Raw genomic sequence first — 27,887 nt, forward strand, 5'->3', positions numbered from 1 at the left:
ATGTGGCATGGCAACATTTATTATACGTCCATTTTCTATCAATTTGCAAACTCAAAAAAAAAACGACGTCTAAAAAGAATTTCTTTTTGTCGGTTGGAAGATTAGCTCAGCTTAGATAATGTGAAATATTTATACGTGTTTCGATTTTATATTTTTCTTCTTAAAACACCTTGACATAATAATAACAGCAATATAACGGTAAGTTTCTCTACATTTTGTTTGTATTGTAGAAAGTGACCGTTGTCGGGCGTTTGCTTAATTTGTATGTGATCCAGTTTCACATCTCGCTTTAAATTTGATGCGGTTATTAATGAACCGGTCTATTATTGAACCGTTTCATAAAATTTGCCAGGTAGCCATTGTGACAAATAAAGAAAGAGACCGTTGGTTGGCTGAATCATCTTCGAGTAATATACGTCTTCCTATCCATATTCCACAATATAGTGCCAACTACGCATACACCAATCGCAATATAATAATAAGACCTATTAAATCAAAAAGATTCAATAATTTTACCGGAACTAAAATATTGAATCAAAGTTATGGTTAAAATATTATACTGTTATTGTCTATTGATGCTACTAAAGTTTCTTTATTCTCTAAATATTTGTGCCAATGGATTGTTTACTCATTAATATATACATATGTTCATGTTGCTGCAATTTACATGCATACTGCATTAAATGCCTGCAATCCTTGACCTTGTAAGGGAAACACATTAAAGGTCATACAAGATGCATATTTAGTATACAAATTGTTCTCATGGTAAACTGGAATCCATATAAATATAAAACCTGGTCCCATTAATGTGTTGATCAAGAAATTCCTTATAAAGACAGTCCTTGAGTGGTAATAGGGAAATAGTCGGTACTTTAAGAATTTCATAACAATTTATTATAATTGTTCGTAAAGGGAATTTAAAATGTCAATTTTAAATTATCAATATATTTATTTTTTAATTTTAGTATAAGTGTGATAGTTATTTGTAAAATGAATTCCTTTGATCTTGTTTTACTTGGCTTTAAAACTTGTTGTCAGATACTTCTGTGTTCTTTTTGTTACAAACATTATAAAATATTAATGCTATAATAATATAATACAATATAATAATAATTATGTTTTTACTTTATCTTTAATTTATCCATATTTTTTTAATTTATTATTAAAAATATTATTTAATGAAATATTATTTGTAAGTCTACCAGATGGGTGTATTTTTACAACATTCTATTTATAATTTCAGTAAAGATTAAATATTGAAAATGGAGGATGAGAATGAATATAAAAAATTACCGACAGAAGAAAAATGTGTTCACAAACTATGGAAAGCCAGAGTTGCTGGCTATGAGGAAGCAATAAAGCTATTCAACCAGATTGATGATGAGAAAGCACCGGAATGGAATAAGTTTTTGGGACTTATAAAGAAATTTGTGACTGACAGCAATGCTGTTGCACAAGAAAAAGGTAATCTAATCACTAAATTTACATATTAAAAAATATTAGAGCACATTTTTATTTGATTGATAATAATTAAAACTTAAAAGCAACTTGGAATCAAGATAGGAACTAATTCACAATAGTTTTCCTGCTATTGTAAATTTAAGCAAGTGAAAGTGTTTATCGGGATCTTACAGTTTTTGATTGAATATCTGAATTAAACAAAATTTTATTTTACTTCCTTTTAGTTTCCTAATGCACCATATTTGTGAATCACTTAATTTCTTCCACTTTTCATTGGAAACAATTTACTTATTGACCTCAAGTTACTGACTAATTTTTGTATTGGATTCAATAAAATTTTATATTCATGAATCATTTTAGTTCTCACAAAATGCTAATGAAATTGAAACCAATTGGTGCATCATGATGATTAATATATTTATTTATTGGACATGTCTGCATCCTAATTTCCTCAAACAGTCACACAATATTTGTCGGTTTAAGAATTCTACTATAATTTAACAAATTAAAAAGTCTGGATGCATGTTATGCAAACATACAAAATTGGCTGGATGTAATATAGCTGGATATAAATTATCCTAACATTTAGCTATGTAATACCTGTGCTATCCATGAAAATCATTCGGGTTAAGCTTAGGGGCAAATTTCCCTATAGGCTGAAGGTACTCTGAAAGATAGCGAATACATTAAAATAGTATTAAAGATAAGAAAAATTATAATTCTGTTTGATAAAGATGTGCTTTCTTTATAAAATAGTTACAAATAGAGCCAATAATATATCTTATATTTTGATGTTGTCATATTATTAAAATGAGTTTGTTTGTGATTGTGTGGCTTTTACTATATTATGTGACTACTATGACTCTATATTATGTATAAGTCAAATTAACTTATTATTGTAATGCCTAGGTTTGGAAGCAGCTCTGGTATTTGTGGAAAATTGCGGTCATGCGGGCAAAACAACCGGTGAGGTGATGTCTGGCATTGTGGCCAAATGTATAGCTGCACCCAAAACCAAGACAAAAGATCTTGCTCTGCAGGTATTTAATTAACAACAATTGAAATTTTTTTTTTTGTTAAATATTAATTTAAAAAATATATGAAATTGAAATAGGTCTGGGATATAGTTTTTTGCCTTTTCTACAATTATAAACAAAAAGATTAGCTAAATATAATGTTTTTTTTCTCCAGGTTACTTTAATGTACATTGAAATTGAAAAACATGAAGTTGTGGAAGAAGAACTCCTTAAAGGCATGGAACAAAAGAATCCTAAAGTTGTGGCAGCTTGTGTGTCAGCTTTGAACACTGCCCTCAAGCAGTTTGGCAATAAAGTGATAGCCATTAAGCCTATGGTTAAAAAAATACCCATCTTACTAGCTGATAGAGATAAGGGCGTCAGAGACGAGATGAAGGCTCTTGTAGTTGAAATGCACAGGTACGTAATCTTATAACAGTAGATAAATATTATTTAAATGATTTTGACCCTTTTGTATCCTGATTCTAGCTAAGTTGAAAAATTATTACTAATGAGATCTATTTATTTTTTAAATCATTGCCCATAGATATTTGTGTCTTAAGAAACATTTACCATTCTTCACAACACCAATGTACCACCAATCTTGGGAACTATGATGTTCTGTTCCTTGTGCATGTGGTTCCACTGGTTTACCCTTCAAACTGGTACACAACAATACTGAGTGTTGCTGTTTGACTGTAGAATATACGATGAGGTTGTGGTACCTACTCAAGACCAACTTGAATAAGAATTTAACAAATTGGTGAAGTAGTAATAATAAATGACTGATTCATGGGTCGTTAGATAATATGTCTTTACTGATGTCAATGCATTTTTTTGTTTTGATTTTTGTTTTTTTTATGTTTATTGCTTTAGACATTGGTACTGTAAGTAGTGTAGATCATTAATTACACTCTCTATGCATCGCCTACCATGGGTTCTACGATATTACATTTCTTGTGTTTGTAATAACACCGGCTCACTCATTCTTCAAACTATAATACACTGCATTATAAGTTGAGAATGCTTATTTGGTACTAGAGTCGAGTGTATTGAGTGGAGAACAGTAACAGAGATGACTCATAGCATGTAGTAAGACATTGGCCGCGGTGGGTCCACAGATGGATAGGGGCCGCCATCGAGCCGCACATCGCGCCGCTGCAGGCGGTGGTGCAGCAGGAGCTGCGCGAGTCGTTCGGCGCCGGCGGGGCCGCGCCCTCGCGCTACCTGCGCTCGCAGCAGCACCGCGCGCGCGACGCCGCGCCCGACCAGCCCGACGGTGAATATAGTGCATTTCAATGGCAGGACGAGTTAACATTGACGAACTTTAGACTTATGTATTCCAAAAAATTTGCTAGTGGTTCTATTAAATTATACATCAGAGACGGGGCTATAATATATTTCCACTTAACTACTTCTATTCGTTTAACTTTTACTTTCGAAGTTCCGACAACATCTTCGGCAATTTCAAGACTCCACAAATAGATTATTAAATCTCAACTAACGAGGTCATGTCGATTAAATGTTGATGTTGAGTTGATTTAATCTTACTGCCATTGGAAACATCTATGGAGAGAAAGATAGTTTAATTCATATATACTAATTCAGACAAAGTAAATGCAAGTCATGCTTTTAGAGGAAAAAAGTTTCACAAATAAATTGAACAATTAGTATAGAATGAAGTGTAAATTGAGAATGTAACTATGCTTTAGAATGAAAAGCTTCGGGATAAGAGATAATAAATATTTTAAGCAACTTCGAAAACTCCATTTTCGATTCAATTCAATTGATTGATTTGAATCACTATGCCTGAAGATTTTTATGAATAACGTATACCCATGAATACGAATGCTTTAAAAATATAATTATATATTTAGGAATAAATTTTTGTTTATGAATCAATATTGCGATTATGTTTGCAATGTATTCAGTGTAGCCGTACCAATACTATTTCAAAAAAAATGTGTACTCGAATGGAATTTCTGAAGACATTATAATTATTCTCATCCTTTCTACAGGTGGTGCTGAGGATGAAGACGCTGAGACTGGCGGCGGAGATTCAGCCGAAGTGGACACGTATGATTTGCTTGATCCGGTGGAAATATTGTCCAAGCTACCCAAAGATTTTTATGACAAGCTTGAAGCCAAGAAATGGCAGGAAAGGAAGGAAGCGCTAGATTCATTGGACAATTTATTGAAAAATGCTCCCAAATTGGAACCCGGAGACTATGCTGACTTAGTCAGAGCATTGAAAAAGGTAAAGTATTGACTTAAATGTTGTTTAAGTAAGTTATTTCTATATTTATATTTTAGTAAGTACATTTCTTTATATAAATATTTGTTTAAGAGAATGGAAATGAAACACATATAATTCATAAGTTACTTTAGCATAAATCTGTGCAAAATTAAATTGGTTGATTTAAATTCTAAAAAAAAAAATGATAACAACTATAAAAATAGGCGTCAACATGATGAGAATAAAATAATTGATCTAATATTACCACTTTATGATAACTGCCCTAAACCAATCAAAACAATGCGCCTGGGAAAATATATTCCTAATAAGTCGCGACCTATAAAAGTATTTTTTAATAATACGGACATCCCAAAATACCTTGTCTACAACAAGCATAAACTACCGGAAGGCATAAAAATATATTCTGATCAGACAACCACACAAAAACTATTTATGCAACAGTTAAGAGACGAATTGCAAAAAAGAATTGCTAATGGTGAGAAAGATCTTATTATAAAGTATATTAAAGGTATACCCACAATTATTGCTAATAAAACCAATAAAAAAAACTAACAAGCACAGTAAAACAAAACGCAGAAAAATTAAAAAATATAAAACCAATAAAAGAAATAAATCACTACATTATAAAAAAATACGAAGATATTCCCTTACACTCGTCATCACTACGATTATTTTATGCCAATGTGCGTAGTATTCGCAAACATGGTAAGCTCGATGAGATAAAGTGTATACTTAAAGCGATACCGAAAACTACGCACCTGTGTATATTCACTGAGACGTGGATAACATCGGAATCCGATGCAAAACTTTATTATTTACCGGATTATAAACACATATACAATTATAGAAAGAATAGTAGAGGAGGCGGAGTGTCGATTTATATACACAATAGTATAAAATATGACGTTACAGAAGAATTAGAAGAAAATGGAAATCATTACTTATGGATAAGCATTGATAAATTATCACTCAATATTGGCGCTATTTACAAACCAGGGGAAACTAACTTAAAGGATTTTTTAAATAAATATATCACACAACTAAATAATAGAAAAAGATCGATCATCTTAGGAGACTTTAACATCGACCTGTTAAGCACTGGTACAAATATTACGCAATATTTAAGCAGCATACAGGAGGCTGGATATAGAATTATAAATAAAAGAACTAAAACACACAATACCCGTGAAACCACTAAAACCAGCACATTATTAGATCATATATGTACTGATATAAACAATCATTCATTTAATATATCGATAATTGAATCCGCCTTGTCTGACCACAAGCAAATATATCTTGAAATTAGCAGTCTATCACCGCAAAGAAATAAAAAGATAGACTATCAGGCACTTAATTATAAACAACTATACTTTGATGCACTAAATGCTACATACAATAATGAAAGTGACGATTATGATTATTTAGAAAAATATATATCGAAATTCATAATGAAAAATAAAATCAATAAAACAAAAATACTTAACCCACCTCGAAAGGACTGGATAAATAAAAATATTATTGATTCTATAAATGAGCGCAATAGCCTATGGAAGCAAAATAAAGCCTTACCGGGGAATGAAATCATACATAAAAAATTGAATACAGAACGAGACAGAGTACCGAAACTCATTAAAATGCATAAAAGCGAATATTATTATAATCTATTTGATAAGGTAAAAAACAACCCCAAAAAAATGTGGGAAGTGATGAATAGTTTGGCTTTGAATAAGATTAGGGATGGTTTTGCTCCTCCCAAAATGATGTCAGATTCAGGAATGGTTTTTGACGGTAACAAAATATGTGATCTCTTTAATACTTTTTTTTCGTCAATTGGCACGGAGCTAGCTTCTAAAATACCGAAGCCATACCATGAAAGTACACAGAACATTTTCATGTATGAAGATGGTTACACACATAACATTACATTAACAAACTTCACACCTTGCAGTTCAGACGAAGTTTCTAAAATTATTGATAAACTAGACTGTAATACAAGCACGGGTTTGGATGGAATTAGCACAAAAGCGATTAAATGTCTTAAAAGTGTTATACTTGTAAGACTTACAAATTGTATAAATGTATGTCTTGCACAAGGAATTTATCCCGATTCACTTAAGATCGCAAAGGTCAGTCCTATATTTAAATCTGGTAGCCGATCCAATCCAAGTAATTATAGGCCGATATCTGTTCTGCCAATAATGTCGAAAATATTTGAGCGTATCTTATATAATCGTTTAAATGGGTATTTGACTGAAAAACAGTTCTTAAGTAAACGACAATATGGTTTCCGTCCAAAGTCGAGTACTCTCTCAGCTGTTGTAGACTTAATTACTAAAATTAAAACTAACATTGATAAAAAGAACATTGCATTAGGTATCTTTATTGACTTAAAAAAGGCCTTTGACACAATAAGTCATCAAAAACTTTTATCCAAATTATGTAACGTTGGCGTGACAGGAACTGCCTTAGCGATGTTTGAGTCATATTTAAAAAATAGACAGCAAGTAGTTAAAATTAATAACTTTTCTAGCGCTTCCCAAAATGTGACGTACGGTATCCCTCAAGGATCTATTCTAGGACCCTTATTATTTTTAATTTACATAAACAACATAGAAAAGATAGGATTAACTGGCAATCTTACACTATATGCAGACGACACTTGTCTTTTTTATTTTCATAAATCTATTCATGAAATTGTAATCAATGCACAAAATGATCTAAATTTGATAAATGAGTGGTTCAAACACAATTTACTTACAATCAATACTGCTAAAACTTCATTTATTATTTTCTCTGCTAAAAATAAAAAGATACCTGACTTCACTCCGCTGACGATAAATAACGATATATTACAGCGCTCTCATCATGAAAAATATCTTGGCTTATGGTTAGACGACAAACTAAATTTCAAGATACATATTAACCATATTAGAACAAAGCTGCAATCAATATTAGGAGCAATCAATAGAATCTCCACTTGTATACCAAAAAGAATCCGAAACATTTTATATAATTCTTTAGTAAAATCTCATTTAGAATATCTAATACAGGTTTGGGGATCCACTACTACTTCAAATTTAAATACTTTACAAAGAATACAAAATAAGATTATCAAAACTCTATATAAATATCACTATTCTACTCCAACGACACAACTTTATAATGAAACAAAAATATTGAATATATCACAACTATACACATACTATACATGCATTCTAATCAAACAAATTAAATCAGGTTCCATTCAATCAGAGATAAGGATTTGTGAGAGACCGCATATTTCGAATTTAAGGAATAAATATAAACTTCATATTGATAATGTAAGAACTAATTATGGTAAAAAGACAATTCTGTTTGAGGGAGTACAGCTGTTCAACAAACTACCAGATGAAATAAAACTATGTGATAGTATGGAGATGTTTAAAGTCAAACTAAAAAATCATTTAATATCCTCGCTATAGTAAATAAAGCCTTTTATATCCAACGGCCCAGATGTTAAAACTGTTTTGCAAATGTATAGAAATGTTCATTGTATCTCATTTTAAGTGAATGGTAAATTCTTATGAGAAATAAAGTTCTTTATACCTAAATTCTAAAGAAATGAGCAGAACATGACAAAAAATGTTAGTAGTAAATTAGATTTAAAAATATTATAAGTACTAATAATAGAAACAGGTTTAAGAGTTAATATTAAGATTTATAAACTTACATAAGGTTTTGCTAGTAAGACATTGCCATATCCCTTTTTTTTGTAGACAGGGTCGCGAAAACCCTAGAAATGATTTGACTAAAGTATTGTTATCATTTGAATATTTCTTATGTTACAATATTAATTTTATTTGTTGATATAATTTTTTGTATGTCAGTCGTTATGAAATAATAGTCTGTATTAAATTAATTTAGATAGTTCTTATACTCAGATTATTATAATCACAGTAACTGATCGACATAGATTTTTTGCATATTCAGATAAATTCTATTTTTAATATCTCAGAAAAAGCCACGGTAGCGGAGCCGCACACTCTAGTAATGAATAGGATGTGACGCTACCACTCCCAGACATTAGAAATAATTTTAACAATGGTTTTATTGACCTTGAGACAGGAACTGACGGCGTATTGTTTTGCATACACAATTAAAGACATCAATTGAAAACATTTGTCACGTAAATACATGATCTACTAACGATATTAGTTTCGTCCACTGTAACAGAAAAAAACGCATTATTTAAGATGAGATTAGACGTCGTCATTTGTCGTGCTCATGGATTCCGTGTTGAAAAACCGAAATAATATGACACGTGGATTTCGAGAGTAGATCGAGGGTTGAATTCGTCTCCTCCGAGTGGGAATGAGACGGAAGTGTAACGGAGCGTAACGGAGCGCGTGCGGCAGGTGATCACGAAGGACGCGAACGTGATGCTGGTGGCGCTGGGCGGGCGGCTGCTGGGCGCGCTGGCGGCCGGCCTGCGCGCGCGCTTCTCGCCGTACGCCGCCGTGTGCGTGCAGGCCGCGCTCGACAAGTTCAAGGAGCGCAAGCCCGCCGTCGTGGCGGCGCTGCGGGACGCCGTCGACGCCATCTACCCCAGTGTGAGTGTCGTCGATACCTTACTCGCTGCTCTGTATTTTTCTAAATAACATATATATATAAAAAAAAACAAAACTGAATTTTCGATTATCTGATCACTAAGGTCAGGAAAAAATATCTTTCCTACAAAATTGGAAAAAATAAAACTTTATGGTATTGTTAGAGGTACTGAGCTATGAGAGAGAAAAAAGAAGTAATTGGAGAGCCTGCATTCCATTTTTTTTTAAGTGCTTTAAATTATTATATTGTTATAATTATACTTTATCGGAAAACTCTCTCTTGAGCACTTTAAAATCTTCATTTTACAAATTACTTGAACATAAAGATTCCACCATAACAATAAGTAGTTCTAATGTGTCTCGTAATAGTATTTCATGTTAAAACATAGTTAATATCATTAAATCAATGAGATTACTTTGTACGACACATTACTTTCAATAATCACAATGAGATTTGTGGTCATAAGGAACCTTATCCCATTAGGGATTGCCCTAATACCTATTAAATAACTTGATATTACTTTGTAAATCAAACCTAGACATATAATTATATAAGTTAAATTCAAAATTAATAATAATGACTTTGGAAACTTTACGTTTTTGGTTGTTTACTCAATATTGGCAGAACAACTAATGGGCTTACTGTAAACACAATTTATTGTCAGTTGTTTTAGCTGTACTTGTAATTTTGTGTTACTGTTGCTTAAGTAAAGAATGCAATTAAAATTAATTTTATAACTTGACGAGTGTAGCTTCTTTGTGTATTACATTACAATTTTTTCTCGTGAATTGTAGATGATTGATTAAGTTAACATTGTAATGAATATTCTAGACAAACCTAGAAACAATCATGGAAGATATGCTCGCAGCTTTCGATAACAAGAATCCGTCAATAAAAGCAGAGAGTGCCATGTTCCTGGCTCGCGCTTTGTGTGTCACTCAGCCCGCCGCTTTCAACAAGAAGCTGATTAAAGCATATGTTGCTGGGCTGTTGAAACTACTAGAAAGTGCTGGTAAGATTTATTATAATTGTAACTGCATTTTTTCGTCAACAATAAGAAATTTTAATAGCGAGTATATTAATAAATGTTTTTTGTAAATGTTGTTCTGACAAGTGGTCCTTAATAGTCAGTGGTCAATATTGCCCATAGACATTGGAAGTGTAAGAAATATTAACGATCCCATACATTTCCAATGCCACCAACTTTGGAAACTAAGACGTTATGTATCTCGTGCTACAAAGGCTTATTTACTCTTTAAACCAGAACACAACAATAATAAATATTGCGGTTTGGCGGAATAACTTGTGATTAGTGGGTGGTATCCACACAGATAGGCTCACAATAGTATCCATACTTTTTGTGCCATATCACTTAAGTTGCTATACACTATGTTCCTCAAATTACACTGGCTTATTTATTATTCACACAGAAGCATTACAAATATCTTGTCTCAGTACTAAAGAAATTAATAAATAAAATGTCATAATTGATTTAGGTAATATTTGTTGTATTTAATGTTGAATTATAGTTGTTTTTTTTTTTTAATTTCTTACATTTAATTTTTGTTATGTAGGGAATAAATAATCATGTAATGTATGCTTGTAAGAAGTTATGATTGTAAAGTACTTCTTTTTTTATTAGATCCCGTCGTCCGTGATGCAGCTGCGGAAGCCCTAGGCACAGCCACAAAATTAGTCGGCGAAAAGAACATTGCACCACACATTGGAAAATTGGACAATTTGAAAGAGCAAAAGATAAAAGAATTTGCAGAAAAGGTATAAATAACGTGTTAATTCAAAACCTGTATTACGCTAAATAATATTGTTATGCAATCTTGTTTTAATTATACTTAAACGGCATACTTTTAGTAGAAGAAAGAGATTTTACTACTATTAAATAATACTATATTGAAATTAAACATGACGTAACATCGAAATATTTTTATATTATACGAATGAAGTAGTATTTTATAAAAAATATATAAAAACATTTGAAAATTTAAACAAATTGTTACAGGCGGAAATTAAAGTAAAAGTAGCAGCTCCAAAGAAAGAGGCCAAACCGAAAGCTGCAGCTCTCACTTCCGGAAAAGGGGACACAAAACCCGCCGCCGGTTCAGCCCAACCCAAACCCGTCAAGAGACCTGCGTCTGGTAAGTACTTAGGTATTTTTATAAAATTGTATTTGGTTAAATTAGCTTATACATTAAAGATTCATGTTATAATGTCATAATTCATACGTGTTATTGTAAAAATTTTTGTTGATTGGTAAATAAAATTACAGCAGCTAAGAAACCAGTGGGCGGAAGCAAGAAGGTTGCGGCGAGAGGTCAACCGAGTCCTCCGCGTGAACAGGAGATGACTCCCGAGGAGGTCGACGCTAAAGCCGAGCAGCTGTTTCCCCCCGATGTTATCAATGGTGACCGAAAGAGATACACAACTCTTCATTTATTTAAAATATATTCCATAAAACTTCAAATCAGTATAGTATATCATTTTATAGTTATTTTGTTAACTTTTGTAATGACAATGACACTATGTTTATATTTATCAGTGATATCTACTAGCAATTTGAAATCTAAATCCAAAGTCAGAGTTTTACAACTCACCCTCGGGCCCCGCGTGACTTCCTACAGCGAAAACAAATAGTTTTAGATTTTGAATTCAACGAATAAAACCAAAAAGCCGTAATCACGATAGTGACGTGTCGCACCGACCGCTGCAGGGCTGGCGGACACGAACTGGAAGAGCCGGCTGGCGGCCGTGCAGAGCTTCTCGGCGACGGCGCGCGCGGCGGGCGAGGGCGGCGCGGCGGGCGCGCAGCTGCTGTTCCGCGTGCTGGCGCGCAAGCCGGGCCTGCGCGACACCAACGTGCAGGTGCTGCGGGCGCGCCTCGAGGCCTGCAAGTACATCACCGACAACTACCCCGTCTCCACGTAAGCCCACCAATATATAGTAGTTATACGTTTCTCTCGCTCGCGTTTGTAGAAGGTAACGAACTAAACGTATTGGTTTGTTATTGGAATTGAATTATCGTACCTATATTGAATATATTATAAAATCTAATGTATTCACTTTTAATTAGAGCAAAGAGGCAGAATAACATAAGAGAGCAAAAATGAGTATAAATGCAACAAGCATTAATAAAACTATTAACAATTGAATTACATTGGAAAATTTCCCCTTCTGAAGACAGCTCGTATAATACACATACCACATGAGTATGCGACCACGGATGTTATTTTACCCTGCTTTCATTCAACCTTTTGTTTGCTTAGTATAAATAAATCACAATTCTGTAAACATTATTTGTAATAATTGTTTAATTTACTCAGGACAGCTGCAGATTTCGTCCTGCAAGATATAGTCACAAAGCTTGGCGAAACTTCTTGCTCAGCAATCTGCGCTGAATGCCTAACTTCGTTATCGGAAAGCTGTGGCTTGGAACATATAATCAATGAAAGCTTAACATTCGCAATGGACTCGCAAAAGAATCCAAAAGTCCAGGCTGAGTTGTTTAACTGGATGTCAATTGCCATTAAGGAGTTTGGCTTTACGTAAGTGCTACCCTACCCTATATTTGCCAATTTCATAATAAATGCACATATAAAAATTAGTTGTCTTATATGCTATGGTTTTATGTTTTATTGTTAATAATGCACTACTTATTAAGCTCCACAAAATGAAAAATGGCATATTTTTAATGACCAAATGCATATTAAAAAATTGTAAATATAGTGTAATTTTATTAAGATTTGTAAATATCTTTACTGATCTTTAATTACAGGATGAATGTCAAATCGATCGTTGTTCACTCAAAGAAGGCTCTGTCAGCTACAAACCCGAATGTCCGGACGTCAACGATTAACTTCCTGGGTATCCTTTCGCTTTATGTCGGACCGTCGCTAATAAACAATTTCGACAGCGAAAAACCTGCGACAAAGCAATTAATAAGTTTGGAAATCGATAAATATGCAAACAGTACACCCCCGACTCCAACCAGACAAATGGGCAGAGTTAGTAAGGTATTTGGATAATTTTACTAATATTTTCTCTACGTTTATTATTAGTTACTGCACTATAACTATCAATTTTATATAAATATATAATAGAACATTATTAAATTTCAGTCAGCAAGCAAAGCCTCGGTGGGAGATGAAATTGAAGACGCGTTCGATGAAGGAGCAGAGGATGAGCCAGTAGCTTTAGAGGACAACCGACCCAGGACCGATATCGCACCACTTATCACCGATTCTCTGGTCGCAGAGATCAACGACAAGAACTGGAAGGTACATAGAATCAATTTATTAGGCATGTGTAAAATGAGTAGATTTTTTTTTATAATATTGATAGGTAGATGACTAAAAGGGGCCACCTGGTGGAGTAAGTCGTCACTAGCACTCAAAGAAATTGGCGCTGTTAGAAATATGAAACATTCCTTATACCGACAATACCTTGGAAACTAAGATGTTATGTCCCATGTGCTTGTTACCCTGGCTCATTCGATCTCCAAATCTGAACAAAACTATATTAAGTATTTATTGTATTGGTGGTCTACATGTGGTGATTGTACTTATATATGGGCTTGCACAAAGTCCATGTCACCCGGTTTAAATATGTAAGTGTAATGACTATCAATTTTATAATTTATTAATTGGATATTGATTAAATAAAATATATATTTGATAATTTTATAATTCATTTGTCTTTGCAAACTTAGACTAACATATCCAACAACTTCTCTTGTGTTTCAGGTTCGCAACGAAGCACTAGATAAGGTGAAGGCAATAATTACTAATTCGTCTCCGATTAAATCAACGCTCGGTGAACTGCCGGCCGCGCTCGTTGCGCGACTTCTCGACTCGAATTCGAAACTAGCTCAAAGTGCATTACAAATATGTGAACTGTTAGCTACGTCGATGGGTTCGAAGTGCAAGCAGCACGTGAGGACCTTTTTCCCAGCATTTTTCCAAGGTAAAATTTTGGTTACTCGTATAAAGATATCACTTCAAATTTACTAAGCTTTCGGAATATATTTTTATCCAAAATATATATTGCTCTGCTAATTTTAATAAATCGGAAGACAGATATTTTTCACGTTCCCCCGGCAGCGTTCGGCGACAGCAAGCAGTGGATCCGTGCGGGCGCCGTGTCGTGCGTGGAGGCGTGGTGCCGAGCGGCCGGCCCGCACGTGGCGCTGGAGGGGGAGATGGTGCTGGACGCGCTGCGGGCCGGCTCGCCCGTGCTGCGCGCCGCGCTGCTGCAGTGGCTGGCCGACAAGCTGCCCAGCGGTAGAGCGAAAATTATTGCACTTGTTTATTATCAAAAAACTAACACAATTGCTACTATTTCAACCATCATCGAATACGTAACCGCCTCGTTTACGCATTCTGCTAAAATCTTTGCGTGCCTACACATAGTACCGACCCCTTGGTAAGTCGGGATAAGGGCATGCGTTTGATGCCGAGCGATGCGCCCCGCAGTGCCGCCGAAGTCGTTCCCGCGCGAGGAGCTGTCGTCGTGCGTGCCGCTGCTGTTCGCGTGCGTGGAGGACCGCGCGGCCGACGTGCGCAAGGCGGCGTCCGACTGCGTGCTGCCCTTCATGCTGCACCTCGGCTACGAGCCCATGCACAAGCAGCTCGACAAGCTCAAGGTGGGTCGCCTGAAAAACTTTATATCTGCTTTTCTTAAATCTTGTTCCTCAATAAAAGAAGGCATCTAATTCCCACCAGTCAATCATTTCAGCAATAATTTTGCTTGGTTTTTTAATTATAAAATTTACCAGGGATCAACTGGCAATCATCTTTATAATGTCTATCGCTATATTCCAATAGAGAAAAATATATTTTTGACCTTAGAATTTGCTTCTTCAAATGTTTCTAATGAATCATTATCAATATAGGAGTTTTGTAAAATAAGATTAATAAATTATATATTTTGTCATAGCCGGGCTCCAAATCCGTGGTACAAGCGGTGCTAGATAAAGCCCGACCGAATCTGCCCGTACAACCGTTACCCACTAAAAGCAAGAAGGAAGAACCTAAAGCTGTCAAGTCAGCGGGTGCTCTTAAAAAGGAAGCCGAAAAAAAAAGTGGACCAGCCACCAAATCTAAGGTATAAGATGTTACATATATAACTACAACTTACAAGAACATATTTTAAGTTGTAAATTGATCATAATCAGCCTGTAAATTTCCCACTGCTGGGCTAAGGCCTCCTCTCCCGTTGAGGAGAAGGTATGGAGCATATTCCACCACGCTGCTCCAATGCGGGTTGGTGGAATACACATGTGGCAGAATTTCGTTGAAATTAGACACATGCAGGTTTCCTCACGATGTTTCCTTCACCGCCGAGCACGAGATGAATTATAAACAAATTAAGCACATGTAAATTCAGTGGTGCCTGCCTGGGTTTGAACCCGAAATCATCGGTTAAGATGCACGCGTTCTAACCACTGGGCCATCTCGGCTCAAAAATTGTAAATTGATCATAATTGTAAAAATATGTGTAAAAATAGGTCACGCTACGCATTCTATGAATACTAACTAATAACAGACAACAAAACAACTACAAGAATTAATTAGTATTTCTAAATAATAAAATTTATCTGTTATGATATTTAATATTATAATCGTTACATAAATTTTACGCAATGAACGTTACAAAATGCTTATACTTAAAAGTGGCTATGAGTTGTCACCGTAATGAATAATGTAACGAATTGATACAGGTTGTCAAACCATCGTCCGCCTCGAGTCGCGGCAAAAAAGAGGATGAAGATTGTACACCATTGCTACCAAATAACAATGCTAAGAATCAACGTATTATTGATGATCAAAAATTGAAAGGTAAAGTTGTATAAAGGTATTTACTTTTTCTAACTATCGCATCTTCTACTAAGACGTTAGACGAGGCCATTCTATCCTGTACAGAATATTTAACGATTTATAACCAATTTAAGCACCAGAAAACTCATTGATGTTTGCTTGCAAACTTCGATTAAATTTACGTATTTTGTCGACTGGGTTGTCGATCAGCACGTAATCTATAGACCAACCAAAATCAAATTTTATTTATCTGACATTATTATTTTTTGTTCAGTTCTCAAATGGAACTTTACGACACCTCGTGAAGAATTCTTTGAACTGCTTAAAGAACAAATGAATAGCGCAGGTCTTAACAAACAACTAGTGGCCAACATGTTTCACAGTGATTTTAGGTAAGAATTATAAAACTTGCTCAATTTATCTATTAATAATGATATCTACATTAATTAGTATAACTTTTTATATATCCATTGATTTCCGGCAAAAGTATTGTTCAATAAATTGATCTTTGAAAATCAGTTAATAACAATCCCAAATGTAAAAAAATGTAACCAAAAACAGTTCATATATTAGTGCATAGAAACATAATATATTGTAAAAATGTGTTGCAGTTTTTTAATGGACGATAGTTTAAATTATGTACCTCATATATACTTTTTATTTTAGGTATCATTTGAAAGCTATTGAAGCCCTATCAGAAGATTTACATGATAATGGTTCTGCACTTGTAGCGAATCTGGACTTAGTGCTAAAATGGCTAACACTGAGGTTCTTTGATACCAACCCATCTGTAATCCTCAAGGGACTGGAGTACTTGACCATGGTGTTTCAATATTTAACTGAATGTGATTATACTATGGCAGAGTATGAGGCAAACTGTTTCATACCATATTTGGTTTTGAAGGTTAGTATTTCTTATATTATGGAGTTCCAAAACGAACATATAATTATTACCAGTGTTGGGTGTCAGTATATAAAAGCTAGTTATAGGCTTTTTTCTACATAAAATATTTGTACGAATGTACTCCACGTATTGGTATGGTATAGTAGGGGTACGTTCGTACAGTAAATGCGGTAAATTCGTACGCCATGGGGTAGATTCATACAGGGTAATTAAAAAGTATTATAAAAATATTTATTTATCAAAGAACTAAATAATATGTGACTTGACTAATAGTCGATAAATCTTAAAAAGTAAAAATTAACAATTCCATCCCACGACACACGCGCCCCACCCTTATGCTAACTTGTCTATGTGTGCGTTAGACGATTCGCGAAATTATAAGACTCGGCTCGAAATAAAAACTGACGTGCTCCCACCTTGGGCTCTGGGGAGGGACTGAAAATTTATTGACAGCGATGTCGAATAATAAGTCAAAACCGTCAAATTATTTTCTCCATACTAAAAAGTATGGACGACGAATGCCAAAAAGTAAGCAATATTTAAATAAAAATTACTATAATATTGTGTGATATAATAGATATTTAACACGGTGAACTTATTATTTACACTTTTGTGTCCCCATTTAACCAAAAATACATGTACTAGTTTATAGCAGCTACATAGCTTAAAAAATGTTAATAGAAAAGGTCGATTTCAGTTTTTGGAGTAATGTTGACGATGAATTTACTAGGTTATTGATACAAATTTTATAAATATCATGCGGTGAAACTTGAGATCTATCTATTAAGATACTAAATGTTTTTTTTTCATCCATAATCAATGCTCCAGTTTTAAGATATTTTGAAAATAGTAAGTGCTATTTAGGCGTTCCGCAAGGACTGTCCTCTTAAGTGTTTCTGGATATTTTACGCCTAAGGGGAGAAATAGAGTTTGACATTTCGTATAGAGGTTAGTCTGGAAGTCCGTCATTTTGAAGTTAGAAGCTCGAAATTTTATATTTTGGCTACCAATTAAAAATGAGTTGATTCGCATTTAAGCGTTTCTGAATATTCTACCCTAAGGGCTGAAATACACACCAATGTGGTATACAAAGAGGTCTTACATTAACGTAATATTTTAAGTTAATTTGTAAATAAATTCATTTTCTACGCGAACAAAGCCGCGGGTAACAGCTAGTTGATGAATATTTTATAAATTAATATATAGTATTAATCAAGAACTGTATTTAGTGTACATAATATAGTAAAGATATCATCAATTTTCATGGAATATGTAAATCTAAGATTTATTATTTAAACTCCCATCTGCTCATGTTATATTAGTATAGATATTACAGGGACTACACACAAGATACAATCAAAAATATAAATGGACACACATTCTACCAGTTATTATTAAAATACAGATATTTATTTATTTATTCATTCTTTATTGCACCCAAACTTAAAACTAAAAATTACAATTTTGCTACACAAAGTTGCATGAGGTGCAACAGGCGGCCTTATCGCTAAGCAGCGATCTCTTCCAGGCAACCTTTGGGCAGAAGATCATATGGGAAGGGTACAGTAATTTTAAGTCAGTATAGTATAAATACATAATATAATAGTACACAATACACATAGATAATCAGAGGTACAACATATGCATCGGTTTTTGATTTCTCAATCTCAATATGTAACTCATCATCATCAACATCAGACTCAATAAGTAACTTTTAGTTTAGTTCCACTGCTACTGTTGACTGTAATTCGCGTCTAATTCCTCTTGACCACATTCGACTATAGTTTGGTATCTCTCTTGTGTGATTAATGTCGCATATCATTCATCTTTATTATTTCAGGTTGGTGATCCAAAAGATACAGTACGCAATGGTGTCAAAGCTCTATTTAAACAGATCTGCGTGGTCTATTCTGTTACAAAGCTGTTTGGATATCTGATGGAGGGATTAAAATCGAAAAATGCCCGACAAAGAACTGGTAAAAACAACGATATATTATGTAACAAATACTATTTTATGTAAAATGTTTCTGGGTACGGATAGTACTCGCTGCTGTAAGAAATGTTTATAGGTTTCGAATATTTTTAAGCGGTGACGTGACCTTATTACTAGATCGCATAAACTCTTTTTAAATGTAGAATATCAAAATAAAGTAAGCGACGGTGTTAGTAAATATGCGTGTATATGATCGATACCCGAACGATACGATAACTCGGAGGGCGGCGCGTCCGCAGAGTGCCTGGAGTGCATCAACCACCTGCTGGAGACGTACGGCTCGTCGGTGCTGGCGGGCGGCGCCACGCTGCGCGAGCTGGCGCGCCACATCGGCGACCGCGACAACGCCGTGCGCTCCGCCGCGCTCAACTGCGTCGCCACCGCCTACTTCCTCGACGGCGAGCGCGTCTACAAGATGATCGGCCAGGTCCGTGGCGACCTTGTCGCACGTCCAAGTGTTCCATTTGGATACGTCGCACTCTTAATTAAATACTTACTGAAATCACTAACGTTTGGTAATTTTTAGGGTAAATACCAAGTTTGTGATAATAATTGTTGTTTTTATGTAATTCTTTCGAATTGAGCCATTATTTTTAAAATTTTTAGTTTTAGCGATGATTTAGTAAGAGTGCGACATAATTACGTAGCTGCTAGTCGGAGCATCCGTTGAACTGTTAAATAAATTTTAAAAGTTCCAATGTTTCTTAGATATCGGATAAAGATTTATCTTTGCTGGAAGAGCGCATCAAGCGTGCGAGCAAGAGTCGAAGTGCAGAAGAGCGCAGGTCGATGGTAGTTCCGCTGTCCGCTGATGGAAGACCTATACAGCTTGTACCTGAGGTAATAAGTACAACTTTTGTGTATTAAATAGATATACTCAAATCCATTGACCGACATATAAGGTATATAAACCATTAATCAGTTTTGTCTAAGAAAAAATTTGAGGTTTAAAGGTGACCAATGCTAATTCATTGGTCACCTTTAAAATATTAAATATTATTGTAAATGGGTATTAAAATAAGTCAAAACGGTATTACAAATTTATGTGTAATGTAATTTACAATGTGATATCATTAAGATCGAGAAAACATAAATGTTTGTGGATATAAGTCATAAAATTTACTGATAATTTTTGATAACAAATAAATTGTAATAATTTATCATTCGATAATCTATAACAACAAAGATTATGCAATATGGTAAAACACATTGTAATTTTATTTTAAAAATAAATTAAAATTTGTGAACTTCATGTACAAATATTGCTTTAAATTTATTGATATAACAGTTTTAATTCGTTTAAAAATTAAGTCGCGTGGTGTCCGTTATAGAACTATTTCAAACGAAATGTTGCAAAACCGACTAAAAATGTATCGTGATAAACATATGTTTGAAAGTGTTGATAGACTTAGGATACCCAGCTACCACCACAAATCGAACTGGTTTCGATTCCAACCAAAATATTTCCAACGAAGGTCGCATTCGGGCAGTTGCTGGCTCTAGATGTCGACCTAACCCTATTTGTTGCAGTGTTAACACATTACGCAGATTCCAAATCAATGGGATATTTGCAAATGATAATAATAATAATAAACTATAATAATTGCAAATATTTAGCAGGAGGAACAAGACATCGCAGAAGATCAAGCACCGCCGGCGGAGTATGAGGAAGAGGAAATTGATGAACCACCTCCACCGCCACAGCCGTAAGTATATTATTAACATTTTAAACATCGGTCTGTCAAATTATATTATGTATTTCATCAATAATTTAAACTATTTAAATCTTTCACTATAGTCACCTCTCTTACTGAGTAGAACCAACACACAATGAAGCAACTAATTCTGGTTTAAAGATGAATATACTTTATGACAGCACAATTACTCTAACCTATGACAATTGATTTAAACATTGACATATTATACAATAACAATGACATATGTGTTATTTATAAAAATAATAACCACTGAGTTTATAAATTGTTGTTTTTGTCTTTTACAGAGTAGTGCACGAACCCAGAGTAATAACTGGTCCGTTTGGATTAGATCCGGAACTCATAGCGAAATTAGATGCAGCTGTACCCATATTACGTAAACCTGATCTACCTGAACTAGACCTCAAGTTTTTGGATGAACCTGTGCCAGCATCTACTGTCAGAAATGTAACCGCACCTGTTAGACCCAGGTAATGTGACCTAAAAACCGAAGGTATTGAATTGACTGACATTATAATGAGTGGTTTATGCTTATTGAATGTCTGTGAGCAGATTTTAATTTTACTTTGAGTTGGCTTATATAGACCATTAGCTATCATGCTATAAATAAAAATAAAATTGTAATCAACTAGTGAAACATGTTAATTTATTTAAGTCATTATCATACTTGTTCGCAGTATGGTGACGATGTCCCCCCCGCGCCACGTGTCCCCGCACGCGCTGTCGGCGCCGCCCGCGCACAAGCCCTCCGTCGACGACTCGCAGCTCGCAGACACCATACACTCTATCTCTAGTCCTGACCTCAATGTAAGCTAGCTTTTTTTGAAGATTGTGGTAAAAAAATATTTAAATATAAATGAGGAAAAGTAATCCGTGATTAAAGTATGATAACTAGGCGTCTAGTTATCATTGTTATCATTGATCCAGGTTGATCGTTTTAGAAATAAATAAAACAAAAGTCAATAAGTATTCGATAAATGAGTGATTAATAGTTATTATTAATGGAATATAAAGTATATTTTTTCACCTAAGTTTGCACATGATGTCCAGATTTCAATTTTAAGGTACTCACGAAATTCGCACTGAGCAGCAAGGTTAGAATTGTGTTTTTGCCGTTTATAAATAACTTTCGCCATTTATAATAACTATTGAAAAACGATTCGAGCAATAATAGTTCCTCTGTAAATCCTCTGTTGTCTACAATGTAAGGCTTATATTGCAGGCCGCTATCCGCGCGCTGTCGCTGATCTCGGGCGCGCTGGTGTCGGGGCGCGGCGCGGCGCTGGGTGCGCACGAGGCGCGCCTGGTGTCGGCCGTGGCGGCGCAGCTGCGGCGCCTGCGCACCGCTCCTGCGCCTGCGCATCAGACGCTGCCCGCCTACAAGTACCTCGCGGGGGCGCTCACCACCGTCAGTTCTCATTTTACGCACACAACACCTTCATTGTGATTGTTGCTAAATTCCTTTATTATCGCTTCAGTGCTTGGACAGATTTTAATGAAATTAACTCTTTTTACACAGTTCTATGAAACAGCTGGCTGCGGTAGACAAGTGGGCGAAAGTGCATTACGTTCGTTACTTGGTGAACTGTTACTCGTACTGGGAGCTGCACCGACCACCCCTCCACCAGCAGCAGACGCAGAGCGCCTCGTGCGCATACTTAACAACGTGTGTGTACGTGTATTAGAGCACTCGCCGCGCACAGCATTATTATGGTAAGTTATTTTCATAACTCTTATCCATATATTTTCTTATAGTCTATAAAAGATTTAAGTCGTCATATAATCATTTGTGTCAATATTTCTATTATTATAGATACACTTAACAATATTTTCACTTCAACAGTGCAATAGTGTCTCTTCTACATGACTCCATAGTCGAATCGGATCCAGCCTATCCTCGCTACCAGGATCTGTTACTTAAATGCTTCTGGAAGACATTGAAAATGATTTCAACATGGGACATCAATTCTATAGACTATGATGCAGTACTATACAAGATACATCTATTTTATAAGGCCTATCCTAATAGCTACTGGAAGAAAAATCCGGAAATAAGTGATACACCTTATAGGTAAGCTATTTATATTGTGTGTGATAATCATGGAGAATATGTATTATATAATATGTGTTAGTGTGACCATCACAATATTTTCATTAATTACCCATATTTAAACTATTGAAATGAATAATATGGATATCAATTAAAAAGTTATCTGGGTTTTGTACTTGAATTTTGGAATTGTTGCCTTTGCATTGAGCACTACAGCCTTTCTTTTGAGTATAAAAATGTTAACTAAGGTTATATTATACATGTTAGAACCCACCCTTTAGATACCATATTATAATATCTAAAGATGTTAAGGTATTAAGATTTGATTTTAAGATATGAAGTTTTCATTTTATTTTTACAGAACCGTCAAAACACTAGTCCACACATTAGTCAAGATGAAAGGAGCATCCATCACAAACCATTTAACACAAATACCCGACGTTAACGAATCCGATCTCTATCCTTATTTACATAAAGTTCTTAAGGTATTCTATTTATAAAATATTTTTCTAATTATTAATATAAAGTATCTCATCTCAGCTTATTTATGAGCTCGTCGAAAGCGACAAATGATTAAATTTTATTACGTAAAATTATCCTTGTCTTACTATATACGTTAGAGCCGAAACATAGATAACAAAACTGTTAGTTTAAAAAAAAATGCTTTCGTATTATAACTAGATTTTAATATCATTCAAACATTTATTTCTTTAGATGTTACTATTATTTATAGCAATTGAAACTAGACGAACGAAAAGACAACCCGTCGGACAACATGAACGGCGGCCTCCCGAGCGCGGTGGGCAGCGTGAACGCGGCGCTGTCGGCCGGCCGCCTGCCGCGCGCCGTGCACGAGGAGCTCGCGCTCATCCTCAAGCGCATCGGCTCCAAGGAGCACAACCGGGACGCGCTGTCGCAGCTGTATGACTTGCGGGTAACGATATACGCTTTGACCGGCGACCCGCCCCGGCTTCGCACGGGTGCAATGCTGATACTAAATATACTACAGAATGTCTTACAGCGTTCACAGTTTTTCAGTCATTAGACAATACAAACCGCTATGTCCCTGCGCTTTAAATCTGTAATATCTTCGAAATATTCATTAAAATTACATGCTCTAAATGGCCATATTGATATATTAAATTCACAATGTATTTAAGGTACTTATATATTAAATAAGGATTAAAGCTTTATTGCTTAAAATCGCTTCGAAAATAAACCATTATTCGTCGAAAAAGTAAAGGATAAAAAATGGTTATTGAGGGTTATCCCTAAGAGATAGATATATACCATCCCGGACTATTTTTAAGACCATTTAAGGTGTACAATACTGTAGTACATTATTTTGGGTATGTTTAATGTTGTAGTACATTATCTATCTCGTAGGGTTCAGCCAGCGTTTACGACATCACTTCAGAAACCTCTAAAATTATCAGTGTTTCTCTACTATATTGTGCGTGTATTATACATATAAAACTTTCTCTTGAATCAATCGATCTATTAAAAAAACCGCATCAAAATCCGTTGTGAAATTTTAAAAATATAAGCATACATAGGGACAGACAGCGGTAAGCGACTTTATATTATACTATGTAATGATATTCTTGTAATAATTCTCAGTAAAAGTAAAGACTTGAGCCTTATATTTGGTTTGCAATCTTTGAATTTAAACTTATTCATAGAAAAGAGCAAATAAGACTGCACAAAAAATGTAAAACATACCATGCTGTTTAATGTGTGATGAGTAGTATCTACCTGCTGAGTGCATCAAGCTTTACCTCCAGTAGAACTTAAAACCATTATAAAATTTCAGGAGCGTCACCCAGAAGTGGATATTTGGACCTTTATGCAAGGCTCATCGTTCTATTTCCGCAACTACGTAGAACGAGGACTAAAGGAAGTGGCCGAACAACGCAAAATGGCATCTATGCCCATGTACAAAAGCGATTACAAAGCAGAAAATATTGGTAAATTGACCACTGTTAAAACATTAAATATACAAGTTGACTCATACATTTCAATCATTAATCTCAGCAGCCTTAATATACGTACTTGCATCATCCATATATATTGACAGTTTTATTTTTTTATTTTTGTGGTGCAGTTGAAACTATGTCATATAGACTGTTTCATTTAATTTTTTTTGTATAAAAAAAAAGAAATATCGTATTTTTTATAGAGAAAGAACATTGATTCAATATTAATAATTTATCAATCTTGATATATGTTTTCGAGTTAATTATACATTTCCTAGAAACTAAAACCATAGATATGAAACAATTAAAAATAATGTAACCTTTTGTTTCAGATATTAGCAATGAAAATGATGAAAAGTCACATGTTATTTTCTTAGAAAAGCTAAGAGCATTACAGGTATGTTTGTTATTTTAAAATGAGGTTTTTGTCGTTCAAATAATAAAAGCGTAAATTTGATACATTAAAATAATGAGGATTTTTTGTCAAAAAATATTTTGATATACCTATATATTATTTTTTTACGTTTAATATAATTTATGTTTTATTTCTCACCAGGCTAAAGCCGGCTTAAAAACCGAGTCTAACCCATCGTCACAGCCGCGAACACCCATCAGCGACAATAGGGCGCTCGCGGAATCTATCAACGAAAACACGCTGTCCCGCCCACACAGCATCGATCCACAGCTAGAGGTAACTTGTTCAATTTGACAAATATATAAAGTATTTAAAATGTATGTAATGTATTACAAAAAATTCTCAATGAATATATATTTGTTCATAATAAAATACTATTTCACTAAACTGTTTATATCAACTATAATTTAACTTCTAAAGTTACCATAGCAACTTCGCCATTCAAAAGTTCTTAATAATCTTTAATGAATATCATGCCAATTCTAGGTCAAAGGTATTTATTTTTCTTTACTTTTGATGTCTTTGAAATTGAGTATATATGTACCTATATCATATATACATTTAAGTATAAACTATTTAATTTTTTCCAGCTTCACACGACACAAGCAATTTCTCAGAAAAACGAGGCCGCCGTCGACGCCTTACGCCTTAAACTGCAACAGATCAAAAGCTCCTCGAAGAGATAGACCTACTCGCTCTTCCGTTCGGAAAGCAACTCCATCGCCCTCATTCGATCATGACGTGCGGTCCACGATATAATACTAAACTTTATTACCATTATATAAAGCGTGTGTCTCGCGCTCCTTTAACCTTGTGATAGAAGTCCATGTTGGGGGGATCCCCCAATTCATTTCAACGCTTTTCACCATTCATTTAGTTCCTAGAATTGTTTGTTCTAGTAAGTCTAGTACTAGTGAATCACTGTGTTACTGTTTTGTGAGATTAAAGCGTCCTTGGTCCCTTGTTTTGTACAATTAACATGACAATAGGTAAACAGTATAGTTTAAGCAGGGTATACATATGAAATTTTTGTGACTTAGCGAGGGACCGTCATGTAATGGGAATGTATAGGTTTCATGAGAATATGACTGTCTTGCCATTTGAAGAATGAGTGTATACTATGTAACGTATAACTATTGGACACGGAGTTTTAAATAGAATGCACGTGTGGCAATTGTTTGTTGTAAAATTAAACTGTCCCATTAGTTATAGAAACAAACTGTTAAAAGTTTACATGCTTTTGTTGCCAGGCTTAATAATACGTTCCCATTTTAGATAGACGCTGTATAAATAAAGTACTTCGTTCAGCCAGTGACCCTAAAAGATATAACAAGATAAATATTTTAATATTGTGTATCCTAGAAAACTACACTACGATTCTAGAGGCAAAAATACCTAAAGATATATAAATAGTCCAGTAGTGAAATCAATTTTTCTTATTGTATGTAATCAATGTAGTCTTCATTGTAATTGAAAACTACAATTGATATATAATCACATTATGTTGTATTTCGTTTAGTATGTAAATGTTTGTGTATATGTATTTCTAAAGATAGCAATTAAAAGTCGACTTGAAGTCGAAACGCCTAAATGTTAAAGTTGAATAAATGTGCAGTCTTTAGAAATGCTTGTAATTATTGATTATGTAATTTGTATTGGTTTGTTTTAATGAGTTTAAAGACTGTTCTCAGGTTGAGTCTTGCGAGGAATACTCGGTGTTATATTGTGTATGAAACTGTTTGCAATCATCCAGTAGGTTTGTAGAAAACTTTTATAGCTGCGATGAGGCCGTTAACTTTATATAATTATTTAAACCCCATCTTAACCCCACGCTAACTTACTAAATTATATAAACATTCCCACAGTATTGGTATGTGTACAAATTTTATTCAATTTTAAATTTTTTTGGATTTTTGTTGACATTGATATTTTTTTTTTCTTAATATTTATTTTCTGTAAATGCTCATGTGCATTGAATTTGCATAGCATACTTTTTTTTACTTCATAAATGAGTTGTAGATATTCATATCTCGAAATTTGAGTAAATTAGCTTCAGTAATTAAAAGTTTACTTATATTGGTAATTAAATTCAAAATATTAATTTTGTCTTTTAGTCAAATTATAAAATGTCAATTTAATTCGTAAGTTAAGTAGTTAAACAATTTAAATCTGGTTATTATGTCTCTTAGAATGAAAATTCAATGTAAATGAGTATTATGAAATAATTATGACTGATTTTATATCATATTCGTCCATTATTTAAACTATTGCTACTTGTGTTGTATACGCTCGTCTCTTTCGTTTACATAATTTGTATCTTACGCAGATGTTTCCGTTAATTCTACGCCTGTTAAATTGATATTGTTAAAATTACGAAGATTCGGAAATATGTTGAATTGGTAAAATGTTGAAAAGGAAAGAACTGTAAATTATGTTTTAAAACTGTTGTTTTTCCGATTTGTTACTTGAAAAAAAAAATTGTTTAAAATATTTTTTTAAACGATGGTCTGATGTTATTAACTGTCACTGTCTCGATATATTTTATTATTAACGATAATTATTACGAATATCCTCTAGTATTGCTTTACATGAAACGACTTATAACTTGAGCATTTATTTATTTTAAAAATAATGTATTAAATCATGATGTAATATTGATAAATAAAGTTCATACAACACAGCT

General features: G+C 34.2%; 1 protein-coding gene across 2 annotated transcripts; it reads left to right on the forward strand.

Moving 5' to 3' along the window:
* LOC113397630 (protein mini spindles) lies at window positions 1-27,884 on the forward strand. Of its 2 annotated transcripts, none has more exons than XM_026636045.2 (37): window positions 1-198; window positions 1,244-1,464; window positions 2,371-2,501; window positions 2,653-2,897; window positions 3,599-3,756; window positions 4,496-4,734; window positions 9,132-9,326; window positions 10,156-10,336; window positions 10,967-11,100; window positions 11,342-11,477; window positions 11,609-11,743; window positions 12,050-12,260; window positions 12,660-12,881; window positions 13,112-13,349; window positions 13,455-13,613; window positions 14,079-14,298; window positions 14,436-14,615; window positions 14,808-14,977; window positions 15,271-15,438; window positions 16,055-16,172; window positions 16,426-16,543; window positions 16,818-17,055; window positions 18,896-19,031; window positions 19,288-19,475; window positions 19,757-19,888; window positions 20,666-20,754; window positions 21,051-21,233; window positions 21,441-21,570; window positions 21,986-22,171; window positions 22,283-22,476; window positions 22,607-22,834; window positions 23,175-23,298; window positions 23,547-23,747; window positions 24,627-24,780; window positions 25,122-25,186; window positions 25,346-25,480; window positions 25,795-27,884. In XM_026636045.2, exons 2-37 carry the CDS (start codon window positions 1,263-1,265, stop codon window positions 25,888-25,890), a joined length of 6,039 nt encoding a protein of 2,012 aa, XP_026491830.2. In that variant the 5' UTR covers window positions 1-198; window positions 1,244-1,262; the 3' UTR covers window positions 25,891-27,884. The 2 variants fall into 2 exon arrangements, with proteins under 2 accessions (XP_026491830.2, XP_026491831.2); XM_026636046.2 differs by having other exon boundaries at window positions 20,669-20,754.
* The last annotated feature ends 3 nt before the right edge of the window (window positions 27,885-27,887 follow it).

The sequence above is a fragment of the Vanessa tameamea genome, chromosome 22 (assembly GCF_037043105.1).
Source record: "Vanessa tameamea isolate UH-Manoa-2023 chromosome 22, ilVanTame1 primary haplotype, whole genome shotgun sequence".
In the NCBI taxonomy this organism is placed as follows: Eukaryota; Metazoa; Arthropoda; class Insecta; order Lepidoptera; family Nymphalidae; genus Vanessa; species Vanessa tameamea.